The following is a 27,256-nucleotide window of genomic DNA, read 5'->3' on the forward strand; positions in this document are numbered from 1 at the left end:
GAAAAATGAGGAAAAATGGAAATCAAAATAAGGAAGACCAATGGAACAAAACATGGCCAAACAGAGCAAATGAGGCCAAAAGTCACTAAAAATACCACTGAGTTTGTTTTATGTTGGCCAGCTATCCCTGGGCATGGACCCTGCTCCAAAGTGCAGTTAACACACCCAGTGAGATTCCAATGGAGAAAACTAAGTTTTCACATGTGAGCAGGTATCAGCTAGAGATCTCTTCTTGGATGGTGATGGAGCTTGTGCCCACTTACCCCTCTCAGCACTAGGACCCCATCTGACTTAAATCTGCGCTGCCAAACCCCATGTGACGTCATATGTGCATCAGTCCTTTTTAAAATCTAGACAACATTGCTTCCTTGGAGTTGTCTGTCCATTCTGGGTCTTATCATTTTTCTGCCTCTTCCACATAGACATCCTATTTAGGACTAGCTGCTTCAAATCTCAAACTCTCTGCCCATTGCCCAGGTATGGGTCTCTGTGTCAGACCCCTTTTACTGAGAGAAGCAGCTTCTCTAATGAGAGATGAGGGAGATACTGATCTATGGGTAGAGGGTTAGGTCCTGGGGGTGCCATTTTATTGAATGTTCCTGTAGCAGAACAGTGATAGCAGGCTTTCCCCCAGGCCTCTTGAGCCTCTGGTTATGAACCACTTTAGGAGTGTCAGGTTTGTTCTTGTGGAATGGGCCTTGAATCCATTTAGAAAGTGGTTGGATGCTCCTGGGACATTTGTTCCAGTATTGCACAATTTATCTTACAGTTGAGGAGCTGTTGTAGGTCACAGGGTTTGCAGCAGAGAGATATTTCTTTCTTTCTTTCTTTCTTTCGTCCGTTCGTCCGTTCTTCCTTCCTTCCTTTCTTTCTTTCTTTCTTTTTTTGTTTTTTTGAGACAGGGTTTGTCTTTGTCACTTTGGAGCCTGTCCTGGAACTCACTCTGTAGACCAGGCTGGCCTTAAACTCACAGAAATCCTCCTGCCTCTGCCTTCTGAGTACTTGGATTAAAGGTGTGCGCCATCACCGCCTGACTGGCAGGGAGATATTAATGATCATTTTTCTCCTCTGGTAGTGTGCAGAGTACTTTCTGGTATCATAAATGCTGGTTCGTAGTGGTTTCTAGTTAGGTACTAGCTCCATTTCTCCATGTCCCATGGTTTATGTGAGTATCGCTTTAAGAACAAGGATTTACCAATAGGTTATAAAGGGTAACCAATAGCCGCGGCAGTACCTTGTGATGTTTAGGTGTTTTCAGGCCAATAACTGAACAAAATGTAACCCATTCCTGGACGTTTTACTTGGTAACATAAAATGTCTTATGGGGCTTCATCGTCTACTCTAATATTTGGAGACTCCATTTTGATTCTTTTCATATATGCATACATTTTAAGAAGTTTCTATAGTAACAAAGTATCTTTTAGTGTTAGTTTTCCCTCCAATATTCCCTCTTTTGCCATGTTTCCCATGCCCTCTGCCCTTAACCCTCCTATTCTAGTTTCCCCGTTATCTTTCCATAAATATATAGTCTATATTCCCTCCCTTGGTAGGTCCCATCTCTCCTCTATTTTCTTACTAGGTACCTAATTTCTATAGTAATTAAAGAATATAATACACACATTGAAGGCCTAAAAGCTATCATTCATGTATAAGAGAAAACTTTAGCCACACACGCATGCGAGTGTGTGTGTGTGTGTGTGTGTGTGTGTGTATCTGGGTTACCTCGCTCAGGATGATTTAGTCTAGCTCCATCCAATTACCTGAAAATATTGTAATTTATTTTTCTTAAGAGCTGAATAATATTCCACTGTGTAAATGTACTACATTTTCATTACCCATGAAGCAATGAGAAAAGTCTAGGCTGTTTCCAGTTTCTATTATGAATACAGCAACAATGGAGTTGAATGAGCACAGATCTCTGGAGTAGGAGAGTAGGATGTAGAGTCCTTTGAGTATATGGACAAGAGTGGTAGAGCTAGTCTTGAGGTAGGGCTGCAGCCACTTTCCCGAGGAACCACTCTCGAGGAAGATCTATATCCACTTTCCTGAGGAACCTGTGCACTGGTTTTGATAGAGGCCTGCACACATCTCCATCCCCACCAGCAATGGGCGAGTGCTCTTCTTTCTTCTTTCTCACGAGAACGCCATGTTTTTATTGATCTTGGCTATCCCGACAGGTACGACATGAAATCTGAAACTAGTTTTATTTTGTATTTCCCTGATGGCTAAGGTAGTTGAACATTTCTTCAAGTGTTTCTCAGAGATATCTATTTCACTGTTGGAGAACTCTCTGTTTAATGATGTATACCATTTTAAATTGTTGCTTGTTTTCTTGATGTTCATTTTTTTTGTGGGTGCTTTCTTCTTTCATATACTATCAGATGTGTAATTTGTAAAAAACGTTTCCAGTTCTGTAGGCTGTCCCATTGTCTGAATGATGGGATCTTTTACCATACAGATTTCCTGCTTCATGGAGTTCCTCTTACTATCTGTTGGTCTTAATGTCTGTGCTGTCAATGTGCTATTCAGAAAAATCCTCTCCTACGTCAACAACTTCAAGCCTATTGCCCAATCTCTCTTCCATCAGATCCAGCATTTCTGGTCTTAGGTTGAGGTCCATTGATCTATTTGGAGTTGAGTTTTGGGCACGATCATAATACGGATTTATTTGTAGTCTTCTACATGTAGACATCCAATTTGACCAGCACCATTTGCTAAAGATGTCTTTTTCTCCAGCGTGGATGTCTGATTTCTTTGTCAAGAGTCAGGTGTCCATAGGTTTGTGAACTTATGTCTGTGGCTTCATTTGATTCATTGATCAGCATGTATGTTTTATGCCAGTACCATATTTTCAATACTACAGCTCTGTAATACAACTTGAAATCTGAGATGCTGAAAATTCCAGAAATTTTCTTTTCTTATTCCGGATTGTTTGAGGTATCATGTTATTCATTGGTTTGTTTGTTCAAATTTGTGTGTGTTTCCAAATGCAGCTGAAAATTGTACTTTTTCAATTTCTGTGAAGAACTGTGTTGAGATATTGATGAAGATCTCATTGAATCTATAGATTGATTTTGGTATGATGGTCATTTGCACAATATTAATCCTATTGATCTATCACAGGGTGAATTTTTCTATCTTCTGGTGTCATCTTCCATTTCTTCCTTCTATGTCCTGAGGGGTATTATTATTATTATTATTATTATTATTATTATTATTATTACACATGTTTTCTACTTGCCTGGTTAGAGTTACCATAAGACATTTTATATTTTGTGGTTTCTGTGAAAGGTACTGCTTCCTTGACTTCTTTCTCAGGCTGTTGGTCATTTGTAGATAAAAAGGCTACTGATTTCTTTGTGTTCGTTTTGCAACATGATACATTTCTAAAATCTTTTGATAGCTATAAAAGTTTCCTGTGGAGTTTTTAGGTTGTTTTATGTATAAAATCATATCATCTTAAAATAAAGATATTTTGACTACTTTATTTCCTGCTTGCATACCCTTGATTTCCTTCAGTCTTCTTATTGCTTTATCTAAGGCTTTTTAAATACTACATTGAACAGGTATGGAAAAAGTGGACAACCTCGTCTTGTTCTTGACTTTAGTGTTAATGTTTTACTCCTTTTATTTAGGTTGTTATTGGTGTGGGCTTGCTGTATATTACCTTTAATACATATAGATATGTCCTGTGTATTCTGAGTTTCTCCAAGACTTTTATCATGAAGAGGTTTTGCATTTTATCAAAGGCCTTTTTCTGCATCTAATGAGATGATCATATGATTTTTGTCATGTAGTCTGCTTATATGGTGAGTTATGCATATTAGTTTATGTGTTTTGAACCATCACTGCATGTTTGGAATGAGGCCAACTTGACTCTGTGGTGGATAATCTTTTGGATGCGTTCTCAGATTCTGTTTGCCAGTATTTTATTCAGAATTTTTACATCTATGTTCTATTGGCATATTGGGCTATAAATTTGTTGTTGTCTGTTCGGTCTCTGTGTTGTTTTGGTATGAGAGATAGAATTCCTCATAAAAGAATCAGACAGAATACCTTCATTTTCAATTTGCAGGATATTTGAGGAGTATTGGCATTAATCCATTTTTGAACGGCAGGTTCAATTTGGTACTAAATTCATCTGGCCTTGGATGATTTTTAGTTGGGAGACCTTTAATTGGTTATTCTATTTCATTGGGGTTTATGTATCTGTTTAAATTATTTATTTGATCTTGAATTAGTTCCCATATAAAGAAATTCACCCATTGCTTTTAGGTTTTCCAGTTTGGTGGTATCTTTATGATTCTTGGATGTTCCTCCATTTCTGTAGTAATGTTACCCTTCTCATTTCTTACTTTATTAATTTGGATCTTCTTTCTCCATATTTTTGTCAATTTGCCTATGGGTTTGTTAGTCTTGTTGATTTTCTCAAAGAATCAATACATTTTTTTCCATTGGTTCTTGTCTTTTTGTTGTTTTTATTTCATGGATTTCAGTCTTGAGTTTGATCATTTCTTGCTGTCTACTCCTTCTGGGCAGCATTTCTTCCAATGAGTCTAGATCTTTCATGTGTGCTAAGTTACTAATATGAAACTTAGTAAATTTGGAGAAAATATCTCCAAATTTTTATGCAGACACTCAGTGTGATGAACTTTCCCCTTAGAACTGCTTTCATTGTGTCCCATAAGTTTGGATATATTGTATTTTCATTTCCATTCAATTCTAAATTTTTTAAGTTTCCTTCTTGATTTATTTCTAAAGTCACTATTCACTCAAAAGCGAGTTTTCAATTTCCATTAGTTTTTAAGTTTTCTATTGTTTCTGTTACTCATTTCCAGTTTTAATCCATAGTGATCAGGCAGAATATAAGGTGTTATTTCAACTTTTTATATCTTTTGAGACTTGTCTTGTGTCCAAATATGTTGTTAATTTTTGAGAACATTCTATGAGATGTTGAGAAGAAACTGTGTTATTTTTGTGTTGTGGGTGAAATGTTTTGTAGATGTTTTCTAGGTGCAATTAGATTTCATAATTTCTCTATTTAGTTTTTGTCTAGATAATCTGTGTACTGGGGAGAATTAAGTATTAAAAGCCACCAATCACCACAATCACTGCATGATGTTCAATTTGTGATTTTAGATGTAATGGTGTTTCTTTTATGAACTTGGGTGCCCTTGTGTTTGGTCTATGAATGTTTAGAATTACAATATCCTCTTGATGTATTTTTCCATTGATGCGTATGTAGTTTCCTACTTCTTCTGATTACTTTTTGTTTAAAGTACTTTTTGTAATACTAAAATGGCTATACCTTTTTTTTCTTTTTGTATCTGTTTTCCCCCATACTTTAACATTGAGAGATACCTATCTTTGGTTTTAAAGTGAGTTTCTTAGATGCAGGAAAAGATGGATCCAGCTTTCTTATCCAATATGTTAGTATATGTTTTTTCTTTGATAATTTAGACCATTAATATTGAGAGCTATCAACAAGCACTGTTTATTGATTTCTGCTAATTTTTGTTATGGTGTGAATTTTTCTCCCATTTTGATTAACTGATATTTGATAATTTGTTCCTTGTATCTTCTTGGATGTTGTTAATCTCATCAGACAGAAGTTTTCCTTTTATAGAGATTCACTGACAAATATAAATTGCTTAAATTTGGTTTTTATAATGGAATGTTTTTTCCTTCTTTGTCAATTGTGATTGATAGCTTTGTTGGGTATAGTTGTCTTGACTGGCATCTATAGTTTTTTGGAGTTAGTAGAACATCTGTATAGGCCCTTCTGGCTTTCAGAGTTCCATTTAGAAGTCAATTGTTATTCTAATGGATCTGCCTTTAGATGCAATTTGGTCTTTTTCCCTTGCAGGTTTTAATATCCTTTCTCTCTTCTGTACATTGAGTGTTTGGATAATGATGCATTTTGTGAAATTTCATTTTCTGTCTTGTTTCATTTCTGGTATTTGGCATTCCGCATGCATCTCATACCTTAATAAACACCTCTTTCTTTAGATTGGTAAGATTTTTTTCCTATGATTTTGTTAAAAATATTTTCTGTGCCTTTGACCTGAGTCTTACCTCTGTTCTAGATCTCTGTAATTTGAAGGTTTGGTCTTGTCATAGTAGCCCAGATTTACTGGATGTTTTGTGCCTGGGTGTTTTATATATTTAACTTTTTCATTGACTGACCTTCCCATTTCTTCTATCTTGTATTCAATACCCAAGACTCTCTCTTCCCTGTCTTGTACTCTATTTTTGATTCTTACTTCTGAGGTTTTATATTTTATATCCTCAATATTTAATTTCTAGTTTTATTTCTGTTTGGATTTTTCATTAGTGATTCTCATATCTTGAATTGTTTTCATTAGTCCACTCAGCTCATTGTATGTCCATTAACTTCATTAGGAGACTTATTCATATCCTCCTTGAAAACCCTTGACTATATTAATAATTGATACATTTGAAGTCCTTGCCTTGTGCTTCAGCTATATTGTGTTTCTCAGGGCCTACTGTGTCAGGGTTATTGATTTCTGGTGGAGATATTATTGGCTTAACTGCTCATGTTTTTATTTTTGCTCTGGAAGTGTTATGGGACAATTGTCTTGTACCCTGTAAAGATTTTTTTACTTGTATTCGTTTAATAAAATGTTGATTGGCTAGTAGCCGGCAGGAAGTATATGTAGGGTGGCCAAAATAAAAGAATTCTGGGAAGAGGAAAGGCTCAGTCTGAGGTTGTCACCCAGATGCAGAGGGCACAAGATAAGAATGCCTCACTGATAAAAGGTACCAAGCCATGTGGCTAACACAGACAAGAATTATAGGTTAATATAAGATGTAAAAGTTAATTAATAATAAGCCTGAGCTAATAGGCCAACCAGTTTTTAATTAATGTAAGCCTCTGTGTGTTTCTTGTGGCACTGAATGGCTGTGGTACCAGGTAGGACAGAATCTTCTGTTAACATGGGAGCTAGGCATCTGGAACTATGATGTTTGAGGTATTTTTTGGTATTAATACCTGGTTCTATCTTTGTTGGATGAATGCCTCATTCTTGGATTGCTATTGCCCTCTCTGCATGCTAGGCAAGTGTGCTGGCTGTGGGGGCTCCTGATAGAGAGTGCTTCTGTCGGTCAGCTAGTGAAGAGAGAAATGGAGATGGGGTAATAGAAAAAGCTATGTGTGGAATATATCAAGCAGAATATCAGATCTCAAGGATAAAATGGAGGTTCTAGACCAAATGAGAAACGAACATAGTAATTTTTACATACAAAAATGTGGACTATCTTGAAAAAAACCAACTCTTTGATTTATACGCATAGATGAGGGGGAAAAAAAAATCTTAAGTCAATGGCATACACCAGATCTTCATTGAGAAAAGAGAAGAACTATTATCCAAAGTAAGAAAAGACACACCCATATAAATATAAGAAGCACATAGAACACTAAATAGACAAAACCTGAAAAGTCCCACAAAATATCATAGCTAAAACACTAAGATATAGCAAAGTGCATTGAAATATGCAAGAGAAAAAAGACAACCTAGTCATATAAAGGAAAATCCATTATAATAAGATCTGTTTCTCAGTGGAAGCTTTGGAAAGCAAGAAGGTCCTGGAGCAATATATTCGAAGTTCTAAAAGACAATGACAGTCAACCTAAAATAATATATGCAGCAAAACTATTTGCCATGATTGAAGGGGAAAGAAAATATTCCCATGGCATAAACAACCTAAAAAAGTACCCAACAAACGAAACCTAAGGAAAATTCAGGGAATATTATTTCAGGATCAAGAGAGGAATGAGCAAAGCAGAGAGATTGTGGAAGGAAATAAAAAACCATAATTATTAAATAAAAATGACTATGATAACAATATAACAAATAATACCAAAAGTCACCAGCAAAATGACCCCAATTAATGCATACAAAAATCTTTAATAACTTTAAATATCAGTGGGCTCAATTCTCCAAAGACACAGAAGGGCTGAATGGATCAGGAAGCAAAATTCATCTACTGCCTTGAAGAAACACATCTTAGTTTTAATGATAGGCATTGCTTTAGAGTAAAAGAATAAACAAAATACTTAAATCAAATGGAGCCAGGAAGCAAGCAGATGTTGATCTCCTAATATCTGGCAAAATAGACTTCAAATTAAAACTAAACAGAAGAGACAAAGTAGGCTATTTCATTTCAATTAAGGTACAGTTAATACCTTAATACAGAAGCTAGTACTACTTTAAATATATATGCACCAAACCCAAGTGATGCAACTTCCTTAAAAAAATTAAAAGTCACAGATTAATATCAATCAAATAATACTCCACTTATTATTATTATTAGGAAGGCTGTCTAATCAAACAATAAACAAAGAAGCTTTAGAATTAATTGACATCACAGATCAAAGGGATATAGCTGATATATACAGAATATTCTATCCAAATCCAAACACCAAAGAGCACACAGAATACAAGAGCACATAGAAGGCTTTCAAAATAGCCCACATCCAGGGACACAAAGCAAACATTTATGAATCAAAGATGATTGAACCCACTCCTTGTATCTTGTTTGATCACATGCAGTAAACTTAAAAATGACAGGTAAAATTAAAAAAAAACAAACTTCTAGTCAATACACAAATTTGTAGAGATTAAGCAACTCATGGTAACAGGGCTCTCATAAACATTGAAAGTATACATACTGTTAATCAACAGTGTGACTAGTGACAATCTAATACAGATTAAGGTCACATACAAAGCCTCTTTTAAGTGGTGTTTTAGTCTCTTAAAATGTGTGTCTCTTGTTTTCTTGCTATGTCCTCAAAGGGACAGCAAGGACAAGAGCTTTCCCTGTAGCTTTTTACTAAGGGCACTAATCCTGCTCCTCACAGCTCCATCCACATGATATAATCACCTCCCGAAGACCCTCCCAACACTATCCTGACACACTGGGAATTAGCTTTCCGCACATGAATGGGAGGAGACATAATCATTCAGACCACAGTGAAAGTCAAGATTAACGAGCGTGTCAGCATGATTACTTAGCAAATCTGAACTTGACACACCCAGGTTAGGACTTGATGATACTGAAACTGTTGAGTTACTCTGCTTGGGGTATCTTGGATGCAAGAATAGGGTCAGGAATCCATGTTTAGGATGCACTAAAAGCTCACAGGATGAGATGCACAGCCCATTCCCTTACGGAAGTAGCTTCTAGGGGTAAGTTTGCAGGTCTCCAGTTCTTACCCTCATAACTTAACGCGCCATTCTAAGAAGAAAAGGAACAAAATAATTTCTCTTTTTCAAATAGTTTACACTGGAGCACTGCAGATGGAAGACGTGACACTATACCTAAGTAACTTCCTTAGAGTCTAGGAAGCCTTGTCTATAAACCAGGACTAATTTCCACACGGACAGGATAGGCAGTAGCCCTAAGTGGCTAGCCCTCTTCTGCTCTACACAAACCAGAGAAACCTGAGCATGTGGCTCAGCAGAAGAGAGACACACATTTGCATGCTTTTGTCTCCTAATAGCAAAGAATGGTGGAATTGGGTAATTTAAGCTCATTTTACTTGCACATTTAGCTTCTGCGCGCTCACATGCCTAAGTAGAATAAGTGAACAAGTTGGCTAAGCATCTCTTCCTTTTTAGCAAATCTAAAAGATAAAAGACAAATTAAAACACCTTTAATTGGATAGCAGTTTGTCTCTTAGAATGAGTGTGTTCTGAATGCAAAGCCTATGAGCTGAGGGATGGTACGTTTTCTAGAATTTGCTACCGCCCAGTCAATTAAAAATAAACATGCTATGTGGTGGTTTGCATAATAGCAGATAATGTAAATAAATACTCAACACTAAAGTCAAATAAGATCCATCTCCACAGTATCAAGGACATTAAACCTGACAAGGCAATCTGAAATTTCTGCTGGGGTCAGGAATTGTCCCTGCTGGCTTGGCTCTGTGTGCATCGTTCATATAATTTCCCCTCCTGGCAGAGAGTGAGGTGCCTCCGTTGTTAGGGGTGTGTGCCTCTTTGAGTGTGAGTGATTTCCCTGCAGTTGGCTGCCTGACAAGTATGAAATAATTTTAGTGATGAAAAAAATTAGCCTGTCACATACTTTTCTTCATCCAGAATTGCTTTTGAGTTGCCTGCCCTGAACGTCATTGCTATTAAGCTGGGATCACAGCGAACTGCATTCATCTAGCCAGTGACCAGAGCAGTCTCTCAGGGTGGCAAAAATAGCCTTGGTGTTTTGTTTTTGATCAAATCAAAGCATAATCTTCACACAGAGAGAGCAGAATAAATTTAAACTACAGTTAATGGTCTTTTGGAGATATGAACAATTACTGTTGCTTCAATCATGGGACTTGGCAGTCCCAGGTGACTTACCTGGGGAACATCAGACTCCATGGCACCTCATCATAAACACTGGTGTTCACTGCCACCAGCAAGTGACTCTGAGATAGAGTGATGACCATTCTTTATATCATTCCCATAAAGAAATGGATACCATAACCGCAATATAACACTTGATGGGAAACGTTTGAAAAAATGAACCATTTCCTTCCACCGAATGTTCCATTTATCATACATACTTATCTCCCTTAAGCAGGCTTCCTTTTAGAAACCTAGAGTAGCCCGTAATGAAACCCTTTGGGTCAGAAAGGCTCACTTCCAGGATTGGCGGAGGGCAGAGATCAGACAGCGGCTACTTTTGTCTGGACCCCTATTAGAAATCACTCTGAGGGCACTGGAGGGAGACTGGCACTGGAAATGTGAGGAGAGCAGACGCCTGGAAGGAAATTGAAAGCCAGTGCTGCAAGGTTGCTAAGTCCAGGCACGATAGATTCCTCTGTGCTTCTGAAGCGTCTGGGCCTCTAGAGCTCCATAGCTGGGAGAATCCCAGGCAGGAGCTGGAAGTGTGATGTACACAGATGCACACAGTCACCCCACACCTCCACCTCACCAAGACTCTGAAGTCAGGAAAGGCTGAAGTTGAAGCCTGAATCCTGCCAAGTAGCTATATACAAACGTGTGTGTGTGCATGCATATGTATATGTGTGTGTGTAATATTTTAAACATAAAACATATTCTCCTTTATTATGAAGGCAAAATACTATATTTACATATGTAACTTTTATACATATCATATTTACACTCTAGGTATAATACATGTGTTCAGTCTAGATTTCATGCCCTCTGCAATGTAACTGCATGCATCCAGATCTTTCTATGTGCTTCCCCAGGGACAGGCTTCTGTTTCACCTGACATTAAGTGCTGTGAACTGGAAGACTTAGGATCCCTGCAGCTAGCTCAGAGCAAAGAGGGAGGCACTGGGCCTGTGAGCACAAGGATGGCAGCTTGGGCTGGTGGCAGCCATAGCCACAGCAGTTGTAGCTGCTGCTGACAACTCAGTTGAGTTCAAGATGGGAAAAAAACAGGAACAAGTATGTATGTACAAAGGAGAGCCTGCTCCGCTAGGGGCTACATAGCAGATTAATTAAGCATCTGTGGGAAGTAAAGAGTCAGGCTCTCGATGAAGCTCACAGCTGGCCAGCACGATCCCTCCCCGACTCATCAGAGACTTAACAAAATGAGAGTCTAAATATCAAATATTGGCTTCTCCTGGAGAATGAAGGAGCTGGGTGAAGGTGCCAATGAGCCAACTTCTTTTCGAAAGGCTGCCTAGGGAGCAGGCTTGATCTTCCTGTCTCTGAGTCAGAAGAGGACCAACCATACACAAGGTACACTTTGTATAAAGCAAAGCAGGTGACTTAGAACAGCACCAAGCGTGATGAGACTCAAAGAATGTGTCCAGGAGGACTGGTGAACATGGCCAGGTCAGGAAGACCAGTGGGCAGTTAGAGTAAGGTCTTTAATATCATCCAAAGTCACATGAGTTAAAGGCACGGTTCCTGGGATGTTGTACTGGGAAGATGTATAAGTGAAGCACATATATCATTGATGCTAAAGAAATTGTGGGATCCACCGACTTCCTTTTCTCTTTGTTCTCTATCTTGTGATATGAACGTCTTTGATCTGCCATGTTCTGCAGTAGGACATGTCACCTGGCTATAGACCCAGAGAAAACAAATGCTAACAGAACACAACCTTGAAAAATGAGATCCAAAATATGCCTTCATGCGTTTATAAGTCGGTTATGTTAAATATTTTGGTAGAGTAATGGAAATCTAAATAAAAATAATAAAAACTTGTTGCTTTGTGTAAAATATTCATCAATATAATTAAATAAAGGAGCAATAAAGAATGAAGAAAATAAGGAAATAAGTTCAAGGACTGGAACAAGATTAAAAACATACTCAAATGAAATGAAATTGGTGACTAACCTGTAAATGTCTTTGAAACACTCACTGTATTACAGTGTTCACCAAGGTCAAAGAAGTAACACATGTACAAGTCACATTTCAACAGAGACAGAAAATACAAGAATACTACACAAAAATAGCAGAGAGAAAGATTACAACATTGAAATGGAAAATTCAACAGCAGTCTGGGTAAAGTACAAGAAAGAATGGTTGAAGTTGAAGATATGTCATTGGGAATTGTTCCACCGAAAGTGAAAACATAGAAAACAGTGAGAGGGAAAGACATAAGAAACCCCTTGTGGACCATCAAGTGAACCAGCATGGTGAAGCTTCAGAAGACTGAAGGGGCTCTGAAATGCTTACATGTGGAGAAAAAGATGTAAGAGACAGTCCCAGAAAGCCAAACAGATGTCCCAGCCTTTCAAAAGACAAAGAAATCCACACACACACACACACACACACACACACACACACACGCACACACACACACCAAAATACAACAAAAAAAACCACATCATAAGCTATCTATCAAAAGTCAAAGACAAAGAGATCTTTGAAAGCATCAGAAACCAAATTGACTTGAGTACACTCATGTCCGAATCTTGTGTCCTATGGCAGGATGATGGATGCATTGACTCTGGAAGCCTTGGCAGTCTGAATGATGACACAGGTACTTGGCCAAGCAGTAAAGTAGCCAAGATTCAATGCCTCCTACTTTTCAAGCTTAATCTGAAAAAGAACAGTCTGTTTTTGGAAAGTGCAGCCTTAAACCATATGGCCCACAGGTCTCTAATGCCAGGAACTTTTAAGACTAAAGCAGGAAAACTCTGGGGTCAGGGGTAGCCTGTAGAGAGAGTTCACGTAGGGCAGCCGGAGCTACTGAGTGCAGATCTTGTGTCAAAAGGAAAAAAGAAAAAGAAAACCAGAGCTTTCTTGCATCCCATGGGAAAGTACTTGCCTAGCATCTGCAGGGCACTAGGGTGCAGAAAGACAGGAAATGAGAGTGTCAAGTCATATGAACGTAGATGGGAAAAGGGCAGGAAGTTCAGGTCAGCTCAGTTCCAACCCTCACACACATGGAATGGGGGCGGCATTACATCTTCTGTCAGAGTGGCTGGAACCCAGGGATGTCCACCAGATTTGAGAAGTGCATACCTAATGTATTTTGATTTGACTAGTTACTCAAATAACACTGACTTATAATTTGAGTGTTCTGAATGAGTAGAGACCATGCCCATGAAAGACAAGATCACTGCACTTACCAAACAGTCTACAAGAGAGTCGGCATCGCCATGCAATTAAAAAAAGGTCACTGGTTGGGTATGTGAGACTGTAAGGATTATAACCTGAGGCTTGAAAACCACAAAGAACAGGGACCACTGCAAAGAAAAGCTGAGAAGAGGGGCTGCCAACAACGATATAATGATGCACACATTCTAGACTGTTCCATGTCTTCAGACATTATCGCCTTACTCCATCTGTGATGGATGCTCACTGTTCCAGTTCTCATATGAACCACGCATTGAGAATGAAAGGCCCCCAGAACCTCCAGATAAACCATATCTCACCACATGCGGTTGCAGACTGGGCCTGTCCTGAATGAATGTGAACTTGACCCCAAAGCACACCCACAGCTCTTAGGCGTAAAAATAACTTACAGCTGCCAAATTTCAGGGGGCAAGCGTGGGCATCCATGGGGAAGTCCTCAAGTTGCATGGGGCACTCCGCAGAGATTGTCAGGCTGTAAAGTAAAAAGAGATGGATCAACGGCCCAGTTCTGCCTCTCATAAATCCACTTGGATTAAAATTCTAATTAATATGTTTATGAAATTATCTTACTGTTCCCACTGAACTCCATGTTTGTACTGTAAGTGAGCCTCACGGGAGTGAAGAAGCGGGTTCAAAGCACTCAGGAACCCTACGGCCTGACCTACACTCATCATTGCTCATAAAGCTGACCCTGGTGCTTTTTTAATAGTTTACCTCTTCCTACCCCTTATTGTGTCATCTAGCAGGCTTTCTTCAACAAGGCTACAGATACACTTATTTTCTTAAATAGTTTGCACATTCAAAAACTACAAGTGTAAGGTAAATACATGTACAATCAGCACTTTACCAGAATCTGTTGTTACATTACTCAGTGGGCCACAATGGAACTTGTATTGCAATAGCAATATTCTGGTGCGACCTGGCTAGTGCCATTTTAATTCAAATCGAGTCTTCTACCTAAGAATGTCACTGACCACAATGCCGAGGGCTGCTCATACCATGGCAGGCGTTGAGGGAGTGTGCTGGCCACGTTATCCTTATCACAGTAGCCTACAGAGATCACCATGGCTACCACAGGGGACCACAGGTGGAGCGAGGTGCAGAATGGAGACCACCTAATCAGTGGCAGAGTCATGAGTGGAGCTCAAGTTGTCTACAGAGAGGCTCTTCCAGCCTCAAGTTCTTAGCCTATGACTGTAGGCTCTGCTCAGTAAGATGGTCTAGGTGCAGTACTCCATCAGTGTATGGATGCTGAGGCCCAGACAGGGTGGAGTGGGATCCCCAGAGGTTTATATGGTAGAAATCCTAAGTGTCGTAGTGTAGAATAGGTAGAGTCTTTCCAAAGTGAGACCCAGTGGATAAGATTAGGTCACACAGGGAACTGCTTTAAGAAGGATTGATTTAATTCTTCAATAACTCCTGTCTTTCTCCCAAGAGTGGGTTACTACAGAGCCAAGCCAGCCTCCCATTTCCTTTGGTTTCCCATCCCACCTTGGGTTTCTTCCACACGTTTCTGCCATTGTTACATTGTCACCAGAGACCTCACTAGAGAGTTGAGGGTTTTTCAGCTTCCACAGCAAGAGCTAAATAAACCTCTTTTCTTTGTCTATGACCTGGCACTGGGCATTTTGTTATACAATGGAAACAAACATACTCACGCTTTTATGCCTCTACAGAGTTTTTTACTAAAAGTCCAAAATTTTGCAAAATTCTAAATTGTACTAATGGGCTTATTTTCTGTGTCTTATGCTCTTTTCCATTATTTAAAATTAAATTAATTACATAAAATATGAAACATTGGACTTCCTACGCATGCTCTAATTCTAATGCTTAGCGTAGAAAACAAATAGCTTCTTGCTGTCCTTTGCTTGTTCAATTAAGTAGAGATGCTGTCCGTGCTCACAGGATGCAAATGAAATGCAAAAGACATTCATTTTTTTTTTTTTTGCCTTTATCACTTCCTTTTGTTAAAACAGATTAGCCTGGTGTTTTAAATTGGTAACATCAATCACTGGTGGCCAGCGAAGCCTGAAGAGCCAATCTAGCCATTCACTGAGCAAGCCGGGTGATAGCGGATGCCCATCAGAAGAGAAAATTCTTTGGCGCTGTTCTGCAGGGTAACTCCAGGGAGAGAGTCAGTCACCCCTTAAGGGCCATGAGTACAGGGTGGCCCGATATGCCGCCAGCTCTCATTCCCAGGTTCAGATGGAGAGATGACTTAGAAAATGACGCTCTGCACATGGTCATAGTGCAGAAGAGACCCATAAAGACACAGACTTCACTTAACGTTTCATCCGGTACATGTCATGGGTGTGCGCACAGCCTTCTGATCTTGGTACAAACTGCGTCTTTTGACACATTCGAGCAGAACCATCTCTCACATCACCAATCCTGCTCACAGTCACATCTTTGAAAGACTCATTTTAAAACTCTAATGTGTATGGTGCGCATGTCTGTCAGCATAGCTAATAACCAACAGACTGTCCTTCAACCTTTTTAAAACTTATTTTGCAGGATTGCTAACCGAAAGGAAAGTTTTCGGCTGCAAACTATGAAAGGGGGCTATTGTCCAGGCCTGTGGAATGGTGCTATACACAGAGATTAACTTGCCAAAATTAGGGAAATAAGGACTTAAAAAGCACAGCCATTGAGAGCAGTATCAAGCGATCATAAAGCTACTGTCTGTGACTGTTAGATGATTTAGGAGATGTATTAGAGAAAACAATAATGAAAAGAAAGACTCAGTGGTGGAACTTGAAGCCACATGGCACAGGAAGAGCACCAAAGACCATGCAATAGAGGTCACAGGACAGGGGAGGACTGTAGAAAATGTGTAGCTCTGTGCCTTCCGCTCTGCCAGGAACACTGGGATTCCATCACCGGGAACAGCGTGAGGAGAGAGAGAGGTTCAGGTGAGCCAGTTACAGCTCAAAAGACTTCAACTAACATACCCAGATATCTCTCATCCCTTAATAACGTGAACGATATGACTGACACCTTCATGGCCCCCTTCTCCTTTCCAAGGGGGTATAGCTGAAGATAATGCCAATAACGGAGCCTCTATTTGGTCATTTCCATGTCGGCCAGCTCTCTGAACTGGTTCTTCCTCCGGCAAACACTCAGTTTCCCAGTTTTGCGCAATCTGCCTGGAAGCGGAGTCCTCAGCCTGGTTTTAGACGTGGTGAATATTGCAGGCCTATTCCCCATCCCTCTGTGCTGGCCTGACTTTGTTCGTATGACCATTGTGGGTCCAGGATGTAGAATTTCTGCTGTTTGTCTCCAGCTTCAAAATAGACGCCACAGAAACAAGACTCCCACCTTGGGTACTTTATCCATCCCCAGTGTATTTCTTCTCTGCTGCTGGCCAAGATCAGGGTCATAAAGATGGGCCAGAGTGCTCTGGCTGCCTTTGTGGGGTTCACTGAAGGTGCTTGCCCCCAAGAACTGCCAGGCTGCAGAGATCACTGCACTAGCACAGTTTCAAGCAGTATTCTGGCAAGAGATGCTCAACAGGAACCTTCTTGTAGCATGCTGTGAGAGTGGAGATGTCCCATCTACACTGTAGGGACCAGAAGGAGACAAAAAAATGCATGCAGAGCCCAACAGACAGGGTTTAGTTAGGTATGCTTTAAAGACTCTGTAAAAACGGTTCCAGCAAACCCATATGCATCAGTGGCTTGTATAATACAACTAGCATCTTAGACTCATACCTTATTTGTATAAAGTGCCTTATAGTCATTTGGAAGCCTAGGGACAGCTGTTTCCCCAGTAATGGTTTCCGCCTGCTAACAGGGGACAACAGACTGAGAGCAAATGCAATACATTTATACGTCTGCTGTTTTTACACCCTGGACAAATGGCCTGGGTTTGTCTAGATAGAGGAACTCCTCTGATCTGAGCTTCTAGACACAGAGAGGACCCTGAAAGGTAACTGACCTCCACATGGAATTCAGCTCAGACCTTCTTATTGAAGGCCTGGCTGTCATAGACCAAAGGAGCCAGGTAAATGACCTATACAAAGCCATAATGATTTTTAGCTACAGTTAATGAAGCTCAAAGAGTTCAGAATCCTGCCTTTGGCCAAAATTCTCTGAATTATTTAAAGATACAGGCACAGGGTATTTGTTTTCCAGAAATCCAATTTCTGTTTTATTTATAAATTCTGCTCACTCCATGCAAGCATTAACAAGTAGGACCTAATGTCTGACAACAACTGAATTTTAATAGAAGGGAAAGAGAACTTTGCAAGTCAAGATCAATGTTGCCAATTGGTTTTATATGTTGGCATATATGAGAGCTTGGGACCCCACATTCACTAGCTTGGGTTCCTGTTTGGCCAGAGGGTCACTCAACGTGTACAAGGGACTTTAGTCTAAACAGTCATATCCCAGAGTAGCGTCATCATTAGCTGAGTGACATTTATAAAAATGCCTAACTTCTTTTATTCAGTCTTCCCATTTGGAAAAGAAAGACAACCGGTGATTTTATGCTCTGAAAAAGCACAGGAATAAAACGAAGGGTTAACCGAGATAGGAACTTCAGTGACAGCAAGGTGACTACAGACAGAAGACTTTCTGGTTTCCATGGAAATACCGCAGCAGAAGATGTGCTGCAAAGAGGTAGACAGCACTGCAAACATCAAGAAAATGCACAGCTCCCCCAGACTGAGGACTACCTACCGCATAGGACAAAAGCCTGGGTGCAGATGTAATTAATTACGGTTCTCAGTGTGGGGAGATTGCCCTAGGCTGTCCAAGTAGATCTCTAATTCCCCGGGTCCTTTCAGGAGGATGTGAAAGCGTGGGCAACTCAAGGGAGATGCGGGGACCGAAGCAGATGTGAGAATAAGGCCCAGAGCTCAGGGATGCAGGTGTCTTCCAGGAACTGGATGAGACAAGCTTCTCCCCTGGAACTCCCAGAACCAATGAAAGCGGCCAGCACCTTGATCTTAGCCCCATGAGACTTTTGTGACTCCAGACGCCAGAACTATATGAGTCGAAAGAATTTGTTGTGGGCTAAGCAAACACATTTGTGATGATTTGTGGCAGTACCAGTGGGAAACAGAGAGAAATTTGGCACCCAGACAAGATGTGTTACTGTAACAAAGTTTGAAAATATGGAAATGGCTTTGGTAATGGGCTGATAGGAAAAGACTAGGCTTTCGGAGACAGGTAGACTGTGAGTAGCTAATGGCTCTGCAGTGGGGCTGTGGTGGATGAGAATAGCCCCCTTCGGCTCCTGTTTGAATACTTGGTTCCTAGCTGGTGAAACTGTTGGAGGACTCTAGAGTATGAGCTTGCTGGAGAACTTGTGTCACTGGGGGTGGGCAGTTTCAAAAGCCCATATCATCCCCAGTTACCTATCTCTGCCTTCTGTTAGGGAATCTAATGTAAATTCTCAGCCGATAACCCAGAACCAGGCCTGCCTTCCTGATGCCAGGATGTTCTCAGACTCACACTTTGAAGCCGGAAGCCCCACGTAAACTTTTCTATGTTGCCTTGGCCATATAATTGAAAGGTAACTAGGACAAGCGGTGAGTAGCAGGTGGAGGACTGTTCGGGATCGCTGTGGGTAGAAACAGGAGAGCTAAGCGCCAGTTGGCAGACTCCGACGCAAGTGCAGAGACCCTGGGGACTGAGAAGGCAGGTCCTGTTGTCCAGCAGCAGAGCACACGGAGACTCGGATCTACAGCAACAGGGAAGCACAATTCGCACAGGATTGCCATGAGCTAAATATTGTAAGGCCTTAACGCCCGCTGCACGTAAATGCTCCCATGAGGAAGAAAGGGTCTTGGTGGACGGGAATAGGCTGTCTTGAGATGAAGGGGCCATCAAAGTGGATTCCAAGTAATCACGGGAGTTCTTGGGAGACAGAAGTGAGAGATGAGGCCATGCAGAAGAGTGGACATGAGAAGAGAAGACTGTGAGTTGTTATGTTGCCTGCCTGAGGACTCAGGCGGCAGCTCTGGTAGAGAAACAAACAAACAAATAAACAAACAAACAAACAACAACAACAACAACAAAAGCCAGCTCTGAGAAATGACAGCAGTGCCTACCTGAGCCTCCAGAGGGAGTACGGTCCTGCCACCATCTTCATTTTGTGCCCGTGGAACCAATTTCTGGTTCATGGTTTCTAAAGCCTTAAGAGACTTAAGAGAATGCACTTGGACTAGATTAAGTATCTAGCTTTTGGTGACTTATTAGAGCAGCCACAGAATGTGAATACCGCGAAGAAACTGGGGACTCTTCTGTAAGAAGCTGCCCACTCTTTTCTTCCTACTTCTCATGGTAAATCAGGAGGAGAAAAGCGATGGAGGTAAAATTGCCAACAATGAAGCCACGCTCGTCAGCATTGACACTTTTAGCTCGTCTCGGCTACAATGAATCTATTCATTACCTAGAACGTACAAGCTAAAAACCAAAGTTGCGATTGGACGTCCTCTGGCAAGAGCCTCCAAATGATCAGAACAGAGGAGCAGAGATCAGAGACCGATGACTTAGACCAAATGGGGGTACAAGCTGGGGTGTACAGATTAACAACTTCAGCCCTAATCCTCCTATCTGTATGTTACCATACAGAGCAGTGGGGGTATTTGAAGTATGATGAACCTGGGCCTTTGAGATGGGAACTGGATTATCCGGGTGAGGGAAGTCCCATCAATCATAAGCATAAGCTTTCTCATCGGAAGGGACCACAGTATTGGTATCAGAAAGAAAGGCACAGATATATAAGCAAAAGTTGGAATGCACTAGAGCCATGTGTCAAGGGATAGCATGAACCCAAACAGATGCAAAAAGAAAGAAAGCAAATTTGCCAAGGAGCCTGACGTTGCCACTGGAAACCTCACTTCTGCCTCTGGCCTCCAGTGCTGTGAGATCATAAACTCACGTAAAAACGCCACCAAGGTCGAGGTGACTTTTAAAAGCAGAATAGGGGGTAATGACGTAGCTGAAATCAAACATCGCGATGTTAGTAAAGGAACAGTCATTCGAACTCTTTGTGAGGTAGCAGCCCCTGCCCGCTGGTGTTTTGTCTGTTATGCTGGGAGCTCAACCCGAGCACATATGCGAAGCAAGTGTTCTAGCACAGAGTTCTTGGTGCTATGGAAACTCGGACCTTGGTAATAAGCAGACACCTTGAGAGAGGTGTGTGGCCGGTTACTGACATACAAACCAGCAGGAACTGTGAAAGGGCAGATGACCCACCCATGCAAATGTGACTCTCGGGGAATAGATATGACATTTGGGGACATTTAAAATCTTCACTGCATAGCTAATGATTGTGGCCACGGAAATGAAATAAGGTAATCTGGTAATTCTAATTCTCTAGCCCTAGAGGTCCATATGAAGATGAGCCAAATATACAGATAACTCTTTATTCACCAGAATGCTACCCATCTGAACACTAACAGGATTTGAAGATGCCATAGATAGGATGCAGTACACACCAAGGCCTTGAATGTTCAAGGCAGCAGGTTATGTCTGATCTCAGCCGAAATGCTGGTGTATGTGAACATAGCCCTCCATGGAGTCCTGACAGCAGGACAAAGATTGCCTTCCCGTTCTGCCACCTGGGACCAGCAGCTCAGTCTCCCTGTGTGTATATATCCTGGCTTTTATCCCGTCTTTACCATACATTGCTTCATTGTTATGGACAACAAGATGGGGGGAGAAATGCAAAATTTCTTTCCTCTCAGCTTTGGCCAAAATGATAAACTATTTTTTTCTATTTTTCTATACATCAGATATCAGGGTCTCTTAATGTTGGAGTGTATTTGATCTCAGAAGCAGATCAGGGCAGTGGCTTTAGTAACAGAGATTTTGCTACTATGAGTGTGTGTGTGTGTGTGTGTGTGTGTGTGTGTGTGTGTGTGTGAACACTCGCTTCCGTGAGCCTGGCCTAATGCAAAATCAGCTCAGCATCCCTGTACAGCTGCATTAGGAGGAAGAAACTCCACAATTCCTCTTCAAGCAGTAGGAAGCACAATGCATGAGTTTCTCATGAACAAACCACAGACACAGTGCAGTGTTCTGTGGATACCAATTCTGTAAATACTCCTGGAACTGTCGTTTATATTAGCGTGCTGGAGGTAACCGTCTTAAAACGCTCAATAGCCATACAAAACTGGACTGTGTTGCATATGAAGGATTGGTGAGTCAGGAGTGCCTGCTGAACCCTGAAAGTCATGGCCGGCTGGGTCAGCCCCCCAGCAGTCACACAAACTGTTCCCATTCCATGACTACGATAGATACACTGTAGCTGTGTTTGATCTGCCCAGAACTGCCAGAGGCCAGCCAAAGTCTTGTACTCATGAAGCAGATTCAGAACTAACCATGTCTCATGCACACCCACAGACGGGCAAGGATTGGACCGAGAAGAGTGGCATCTGCCCTGAGCTACCGCACACATGCTGAAATCTGAACTCAGTGGAAAGCAAGTTTCAAAAAAAAAAAAAAAATCTTAAATTGTCGTTGGAAATCTAAAATCCTCCCAGTTTTAAATTCTGACATTAAGTAACCCATGTTTTCACTGGTACAATTGTAGAATTGCATACTCTAGAAATATTATATCCAGGCATGACGGTACAAGTCCATAGTCCAGAGGCGGAGGCGGTACAAGTCCACTCCAGAGGTGGAGGCAGGAGGATTGAGGGGGGGGGGTCATTGCTATCCTGAGCTAAACAGCAAGATCCTGTCTCAAAATCTCTCCTCTGCCCTCAAACATTTACTACTGACATAGCGCAGCTTCACATTCTTAGAAATGAATGCCACAAATCCTACAACTTCCTTCCAGAGTTCGTGGGTTGTTCCGAGGATAACGGACTCCTTTTGTCTGCTGGGCCTAGCAGGGATGTACATGAATCTGATGACCAGAATTGCACAGAGCTATAAGCACCCATGGAGCTGTGCACAATTTATTAGTATTTTTGTTTCTCTTCAGCTGCTGGGGAGAAGAAGTCAGCAATTCTTGTTTATGTTGGGAAAACCGGCACAAACGTCGCCCTCTCAAAAAGCCACGGTGGTGCTTAACCGGATGGGAAAAGATCACTCTGGCTCCATTTCAACTAATGACTTCATTTTAAAAAAGATATATTCTCTAGAAGGCATTTTAATAATGAAAGAGGGTGTAGAAATGCTTAATTTTATGTGTATTACACATCCAGCAATAGATACACCATACTCGATGAAATGTGGGGAAATAAACAGAAGCCTAAACAGTAAATAATGCTTGCAAAACAGGCAGAGCACAAGTGTGCAAAGCAGCTCCTTTCTGTGAGGCCAGCTCAAAGTTCATCTTTGGAAACTGCATGGACAACCCAAAGCGCGAGCCAGAGGGAAGAGCTTCCATTCCTCACGAATGCGGAGCTCAAACTGCTGTGAAGACTGCAAAGCCTTCTGTACAGTATTGCTTAAAATGCCCCAGTATAAGTGAGCAGTACTATGTGCGACACATAGTAGGTGTTCTTAAAACTCTAGGGAAGGAGCGAGAGCCATGGATCAGCAGTTATGAGCACTTACCGCTCTTACAGAAGATCTGGGCTAAGTCCCAAGCCACATGGAGACTCATAACCACACGGAAGTACAATTCCAGAGGTCTGACACCCTCTTCTGATCTGCTGCGTACATATTCATCATGCACTTAACGTACATGCTGGCACGCAGACATACACATAAAATAAAAATTAAAAAAAAATAACTCTACAAAAAAGGATGGCGTGAACAAAACCTGTACATTCAGGATTCTAACAGTTTGTCCATTCATTAAAACAACGGCTTTGCAAAAGTTTCCAGTATGGCTTTATGAAAAAAGAAAAAAAAAACCTCTCTGTAATCTGTTAAGAACTTGACAACCCATGGCAAGATTGCATAATGAACAAAAAGTACTCGGACCTTAGTAAGCAAGGCCTATGGCCTTTAAAACTTGCTGGCCCCACTCTGTTCTCCAACTCTGCTATAGTAGGGGCCGCATTCCCAGTGCAGTTGACTGGTAACACAAGCAAGTGTCCGATATTCAAAGAATAATGGTGCCATGCCTTGCTCTGATAAAGGCTTTCTGGGTGACTAGGTCAAGAGCTGCCTTCGTTTTATCTGCACCAGAGTTATCATGAGCTGACACAGTAGTCTGGGCAGTGCTAATTTCTGGGCAAATGTTTTCCACGGGCTAGGAGAAGAAAGTCGGGGTCAGTAGACAAGAAGAAAACTTGCAAAGTAGAAGCTTAGGAAGATCTGTAAGAGGAAAGGACCATATAGAATCTCCCAATATACTGGAACTTATGGGACATCATTAAAGTCAAGGATTAGACACAAGTAAAGGAAAAAAAGAAAACTATTATTCAAGATGCATAAAGAATTCGCAGCTTAATATGAGTAAAATCAATTTTAGAATGTATTAGAAGAGGTTTCAACATACCTCACCAAAAAATGCCATGATGCCAATCAAACATAAGATGTCCCAATGACATCTCATCATGGAAAAGCAAGGCAGAACAATGAGATAACATTGCCGTCACTAAGATGACCGGAATCCACAGTTTCTATGGTACCAAACGCTGAACAAGATCTAGGGAAGCAGGAGATCTCATTCATCAATGTTGTGTACACAAAATGCTCCAACTGTTTCCAAGACAGCTTGGCAACATTTACAGAACAGAACAAATTTACCCTACAACCCAGAGTTGAGCTTCTCGGGCTTTATCTGAAAGTGCTGGAAATTCATGTCTACACAAATAGCGCCGGGAACATTTACAGTTATACTTCTAATCACCAAGGACTAATTGCTGATTGGAAGCCACAAATACATCCTTCCATATGTGAATGGCTAAACTCTACCCAGACATTATTCAGCGCTATAAAGAAATGAGCTTTCATACCACAAATTATACATGGAAAAAAAAAAAGAACAAGTGCACATGGCTAAGTAGAAAGAGCCCATTGGAAAGCCTGCATCCATGGCTTCCAACTGCTTGGCGCTCTCAGGAAAGGCAAATCTCCATGTTTTACGGCTGAAGTGTGTGGCGTCTTCAGCAATAGAAGATGGAGAAGTCAGCGGGGACTGAGCTGGAAGCTTCATCCCATTGGCCGACTGTCACGGTGCTGGAAAGGCTAAGCATGCCAGCAGAGGAGGAAAGGAATCACCAGTCTTAGCCAGCTGCCCTGTGAGCTAAAATAACCACTAACCATTGCACCGCACCCACTGGTACAATGACGACACAGATGTTATAGTAACCCACCCCTTTCTGGTTGGATTCGAGGAGCCCATACCTGGCACTGTTATTGGCACCAAGAACTTGTGCCTAGACAGGTCGTAGGCCTAGGATATAACATGCCACTATTGCTCTGCTAACTGGGCACACTATTAAACTGACTCCCACTGACTTTCTTACTGCTCTGTCACTCTATCAGTGCATCTCTCAAGCCTCATCAGAGGAGTTTCCGGTGTAGTAGTCGACAAGGAGAAACTGCAGGATGCTCAGGCCTAAACGAGGTCTCTGTATCATACACCTCCCCCTCAAGGCTCAGAACCAATCACAGAAAAGGCGATGGATGGTAAGAGCCAGAGGCAGTGGATGGGGACAAAGAAAAGGCTTCCTTGACACAACAAGGCCGTTGAAAACAGGAAATGACATCAGTTATGACAGCATCCATAAGTCTTGCACAAGCTCAAGCTGGAGAAAAATCCATGGAACGGACAGGCAGGTAGAAAGCCTTCCCCTTAGCTGAGGGACTGGCTATTGGTAACTTACAGCTTCTGGGATTGGAAGAATAAGAAGTTTCATTAAGGTTGGTAGGCCTGTTAGTTGCAGTGAGTGGTAACACAGACTTGGCTTGATGAGGGCTTGTTTGCTGTCTGTTTTGTTTTGTTTTTTGAATACAAAGTTGGGTGAATAGCGAAGAGGAGTTGGACCTGGAAAGAGTTGGGGGATGAGCTGAATATGGTCAAGACACAATGCACGAATTCTCCAAGAATTAATGAATGTATTTTGAATGAAAAGAAAAAGCGAATTTAAGGAGACGATAAAAAGATAAGCGATTGTCAGGAGCCAATACAGAGATGAGTCCATAGGATTTTTAAGGTAGGGAATTTCTATGTGGTACCATCTTAGATACATGTTATTACAACTTTGTCCAAACCCATAAAATAGACAGTACAAAGCATAAACTTTGCCCTGAACCATGGGTCTGGGGCTATGTATGACATAAGTTGTGGTCAGGCAGGGGAGGCGGTGCACAGATGAGTCAAGGAAGCATGGGCCATCTCTGTGCATTTCTCTACGCTCTGTAAACCTGAAACTAGTCTGAAAGTTGACTTTCTTCTACAGTGATTAACACAAGTTGCGAGGGGTAGGCTTGGGTGTGGGGGTGTATGCTTGGGTGTGGGGGTGTATGAAGACAACCTGCATCTAATCGGTGAATGTGGTTTTCACTTGTGTAAGTCCAAGACGGAACCTTGGGGTTCACAATTAAGATGCTATGAAGCAATAGTGGATAGGATGCCTTAGCTGCCTTTCCCTTGTAATCCAATCGATGACTACCTCAATTGTCATCTTAGAACCTTCATCCAGTAACTGATGGAAGCAGATGCAGAGATCCATGGCTCAGCACTGGGCCGAGTTCCGGGAGCCCAGCTATAAAGAGGGACGAGCAGAAATATGAGCAGAGGGGTCAAGACCTTGATGGGGAAACTCACAGAAACAGCTGACCTGAGCTAGAGGGAGCACACTGTCTTCACACTGACAGTGGGGAACCTGCATAGACTAAAGTAGGCCCACTAAATGTGGGTGATAATTGCGTGGCTTGGGCAACTTGTGGGACCACTGGTAGTGGAACCAATATTTATCCCTAGTGTATAAACTGGCTCTTTGGAGCCCATTCCCTACGGAGGGATACCTTGCCCAGCATAGATACAGGGGAGAGGGCCTTGGTCCTGCCTCAAGTGATGTGGCAGACTTTGCTGACTCCCAGTGAGAGGCTTCATTCTCTCTGAGGAGTGCATGGGGTGGTGTAGGGGAATAGTGGGGGGAGTGGGAAAAGGGGAGGGCAAAGAAACTGGGATTGGTATGTAAAAATAAAAAAAGATTGTTTTAAGAAATAAAATAAAATAAATTCTACTTTGTGAAGCCAACTTACCCTTCAAAAATTAGTGTATTTACTAATATAATAAAATATTTGTGTCAAAAATGAAATAATTGTAAAATAATTAAAATATATAAGCAAATAAATCTATTTGTTTTTTAAAATTAAGTTCACTACTTCGCTCTTTTATTGGTATTAGAAAACAGCTGAGAAAAAGGCATTTAACATTTTTTTTTTAAGATTTTGAAAATTTCCTTATGGTCCACTGTTTCTGAGCTTCTAGCCATGGTTGGCTCTCTCCTCTGTTTTGGTCTGAGGTGGAAGGCTCGAGTCACAAGTGTTCACCTGAGAGCAGCCAAGAAGCAGGTGACTTAGAGAGGAAGGGTCCAGGGACAAGATGTATCCTTCAAGGACACAGTCTTGCAAGCCACTCCTCTAACACAGGCCATACTTCCTAAGAGAGCATCCAGCTGTGGTTTCATTAGAGGACATATGTGTTGTGGAGACCCTGTGGCTGCGACGGGGACCGTGACAGCAGGCATTAGACTTAGCTCTTTTCCAGTCAAAGGAATACGGAGCTGGGAGTTTGGGAGGCTT

General features: G+C 41.3%; 1 protein-coding gene across 5 annotated transcripts in view; it reads right to left on the reverse strand.

The window, feature by feature from the left end:
• Gabra5 (gamma-aminobutyric acid type A receptor subunit alpha5) overlaps positions 1-27,256 on the reverse strand; it is an 86,907-nt gene that overhangs the window by 21,442 nt on the left and 38,209 nt on the right. For all 5 annotated transcript variants that reach the window (XM_048434737.3, XM_085682688.2, XM_085682689.2 and 2 more), the window contains one exon: positions 13,976-14,058. In XM_048434737.3, the coding sequence (XP_048290694.2) occupies positions 13,976-14,058 (83 nt within the window). The remainder of the gene's footprint in view (positions 1-13,975; positions 14,059-27,256) is intronic.

The sequence above is a fragment of the Myodes glareolus genome, chromosome 24, assembly GCF_982192425.1.
Source record: "Myodes glareolus chromosome 24, mMyoGla1.1, whole genome shotgun sequence".
Lineage (NCBI taxonomy): Eukaryota > Metazoa > Chordata > Mammalia > Rodentia > Cricetidae > Myodes > Myodes glareolus.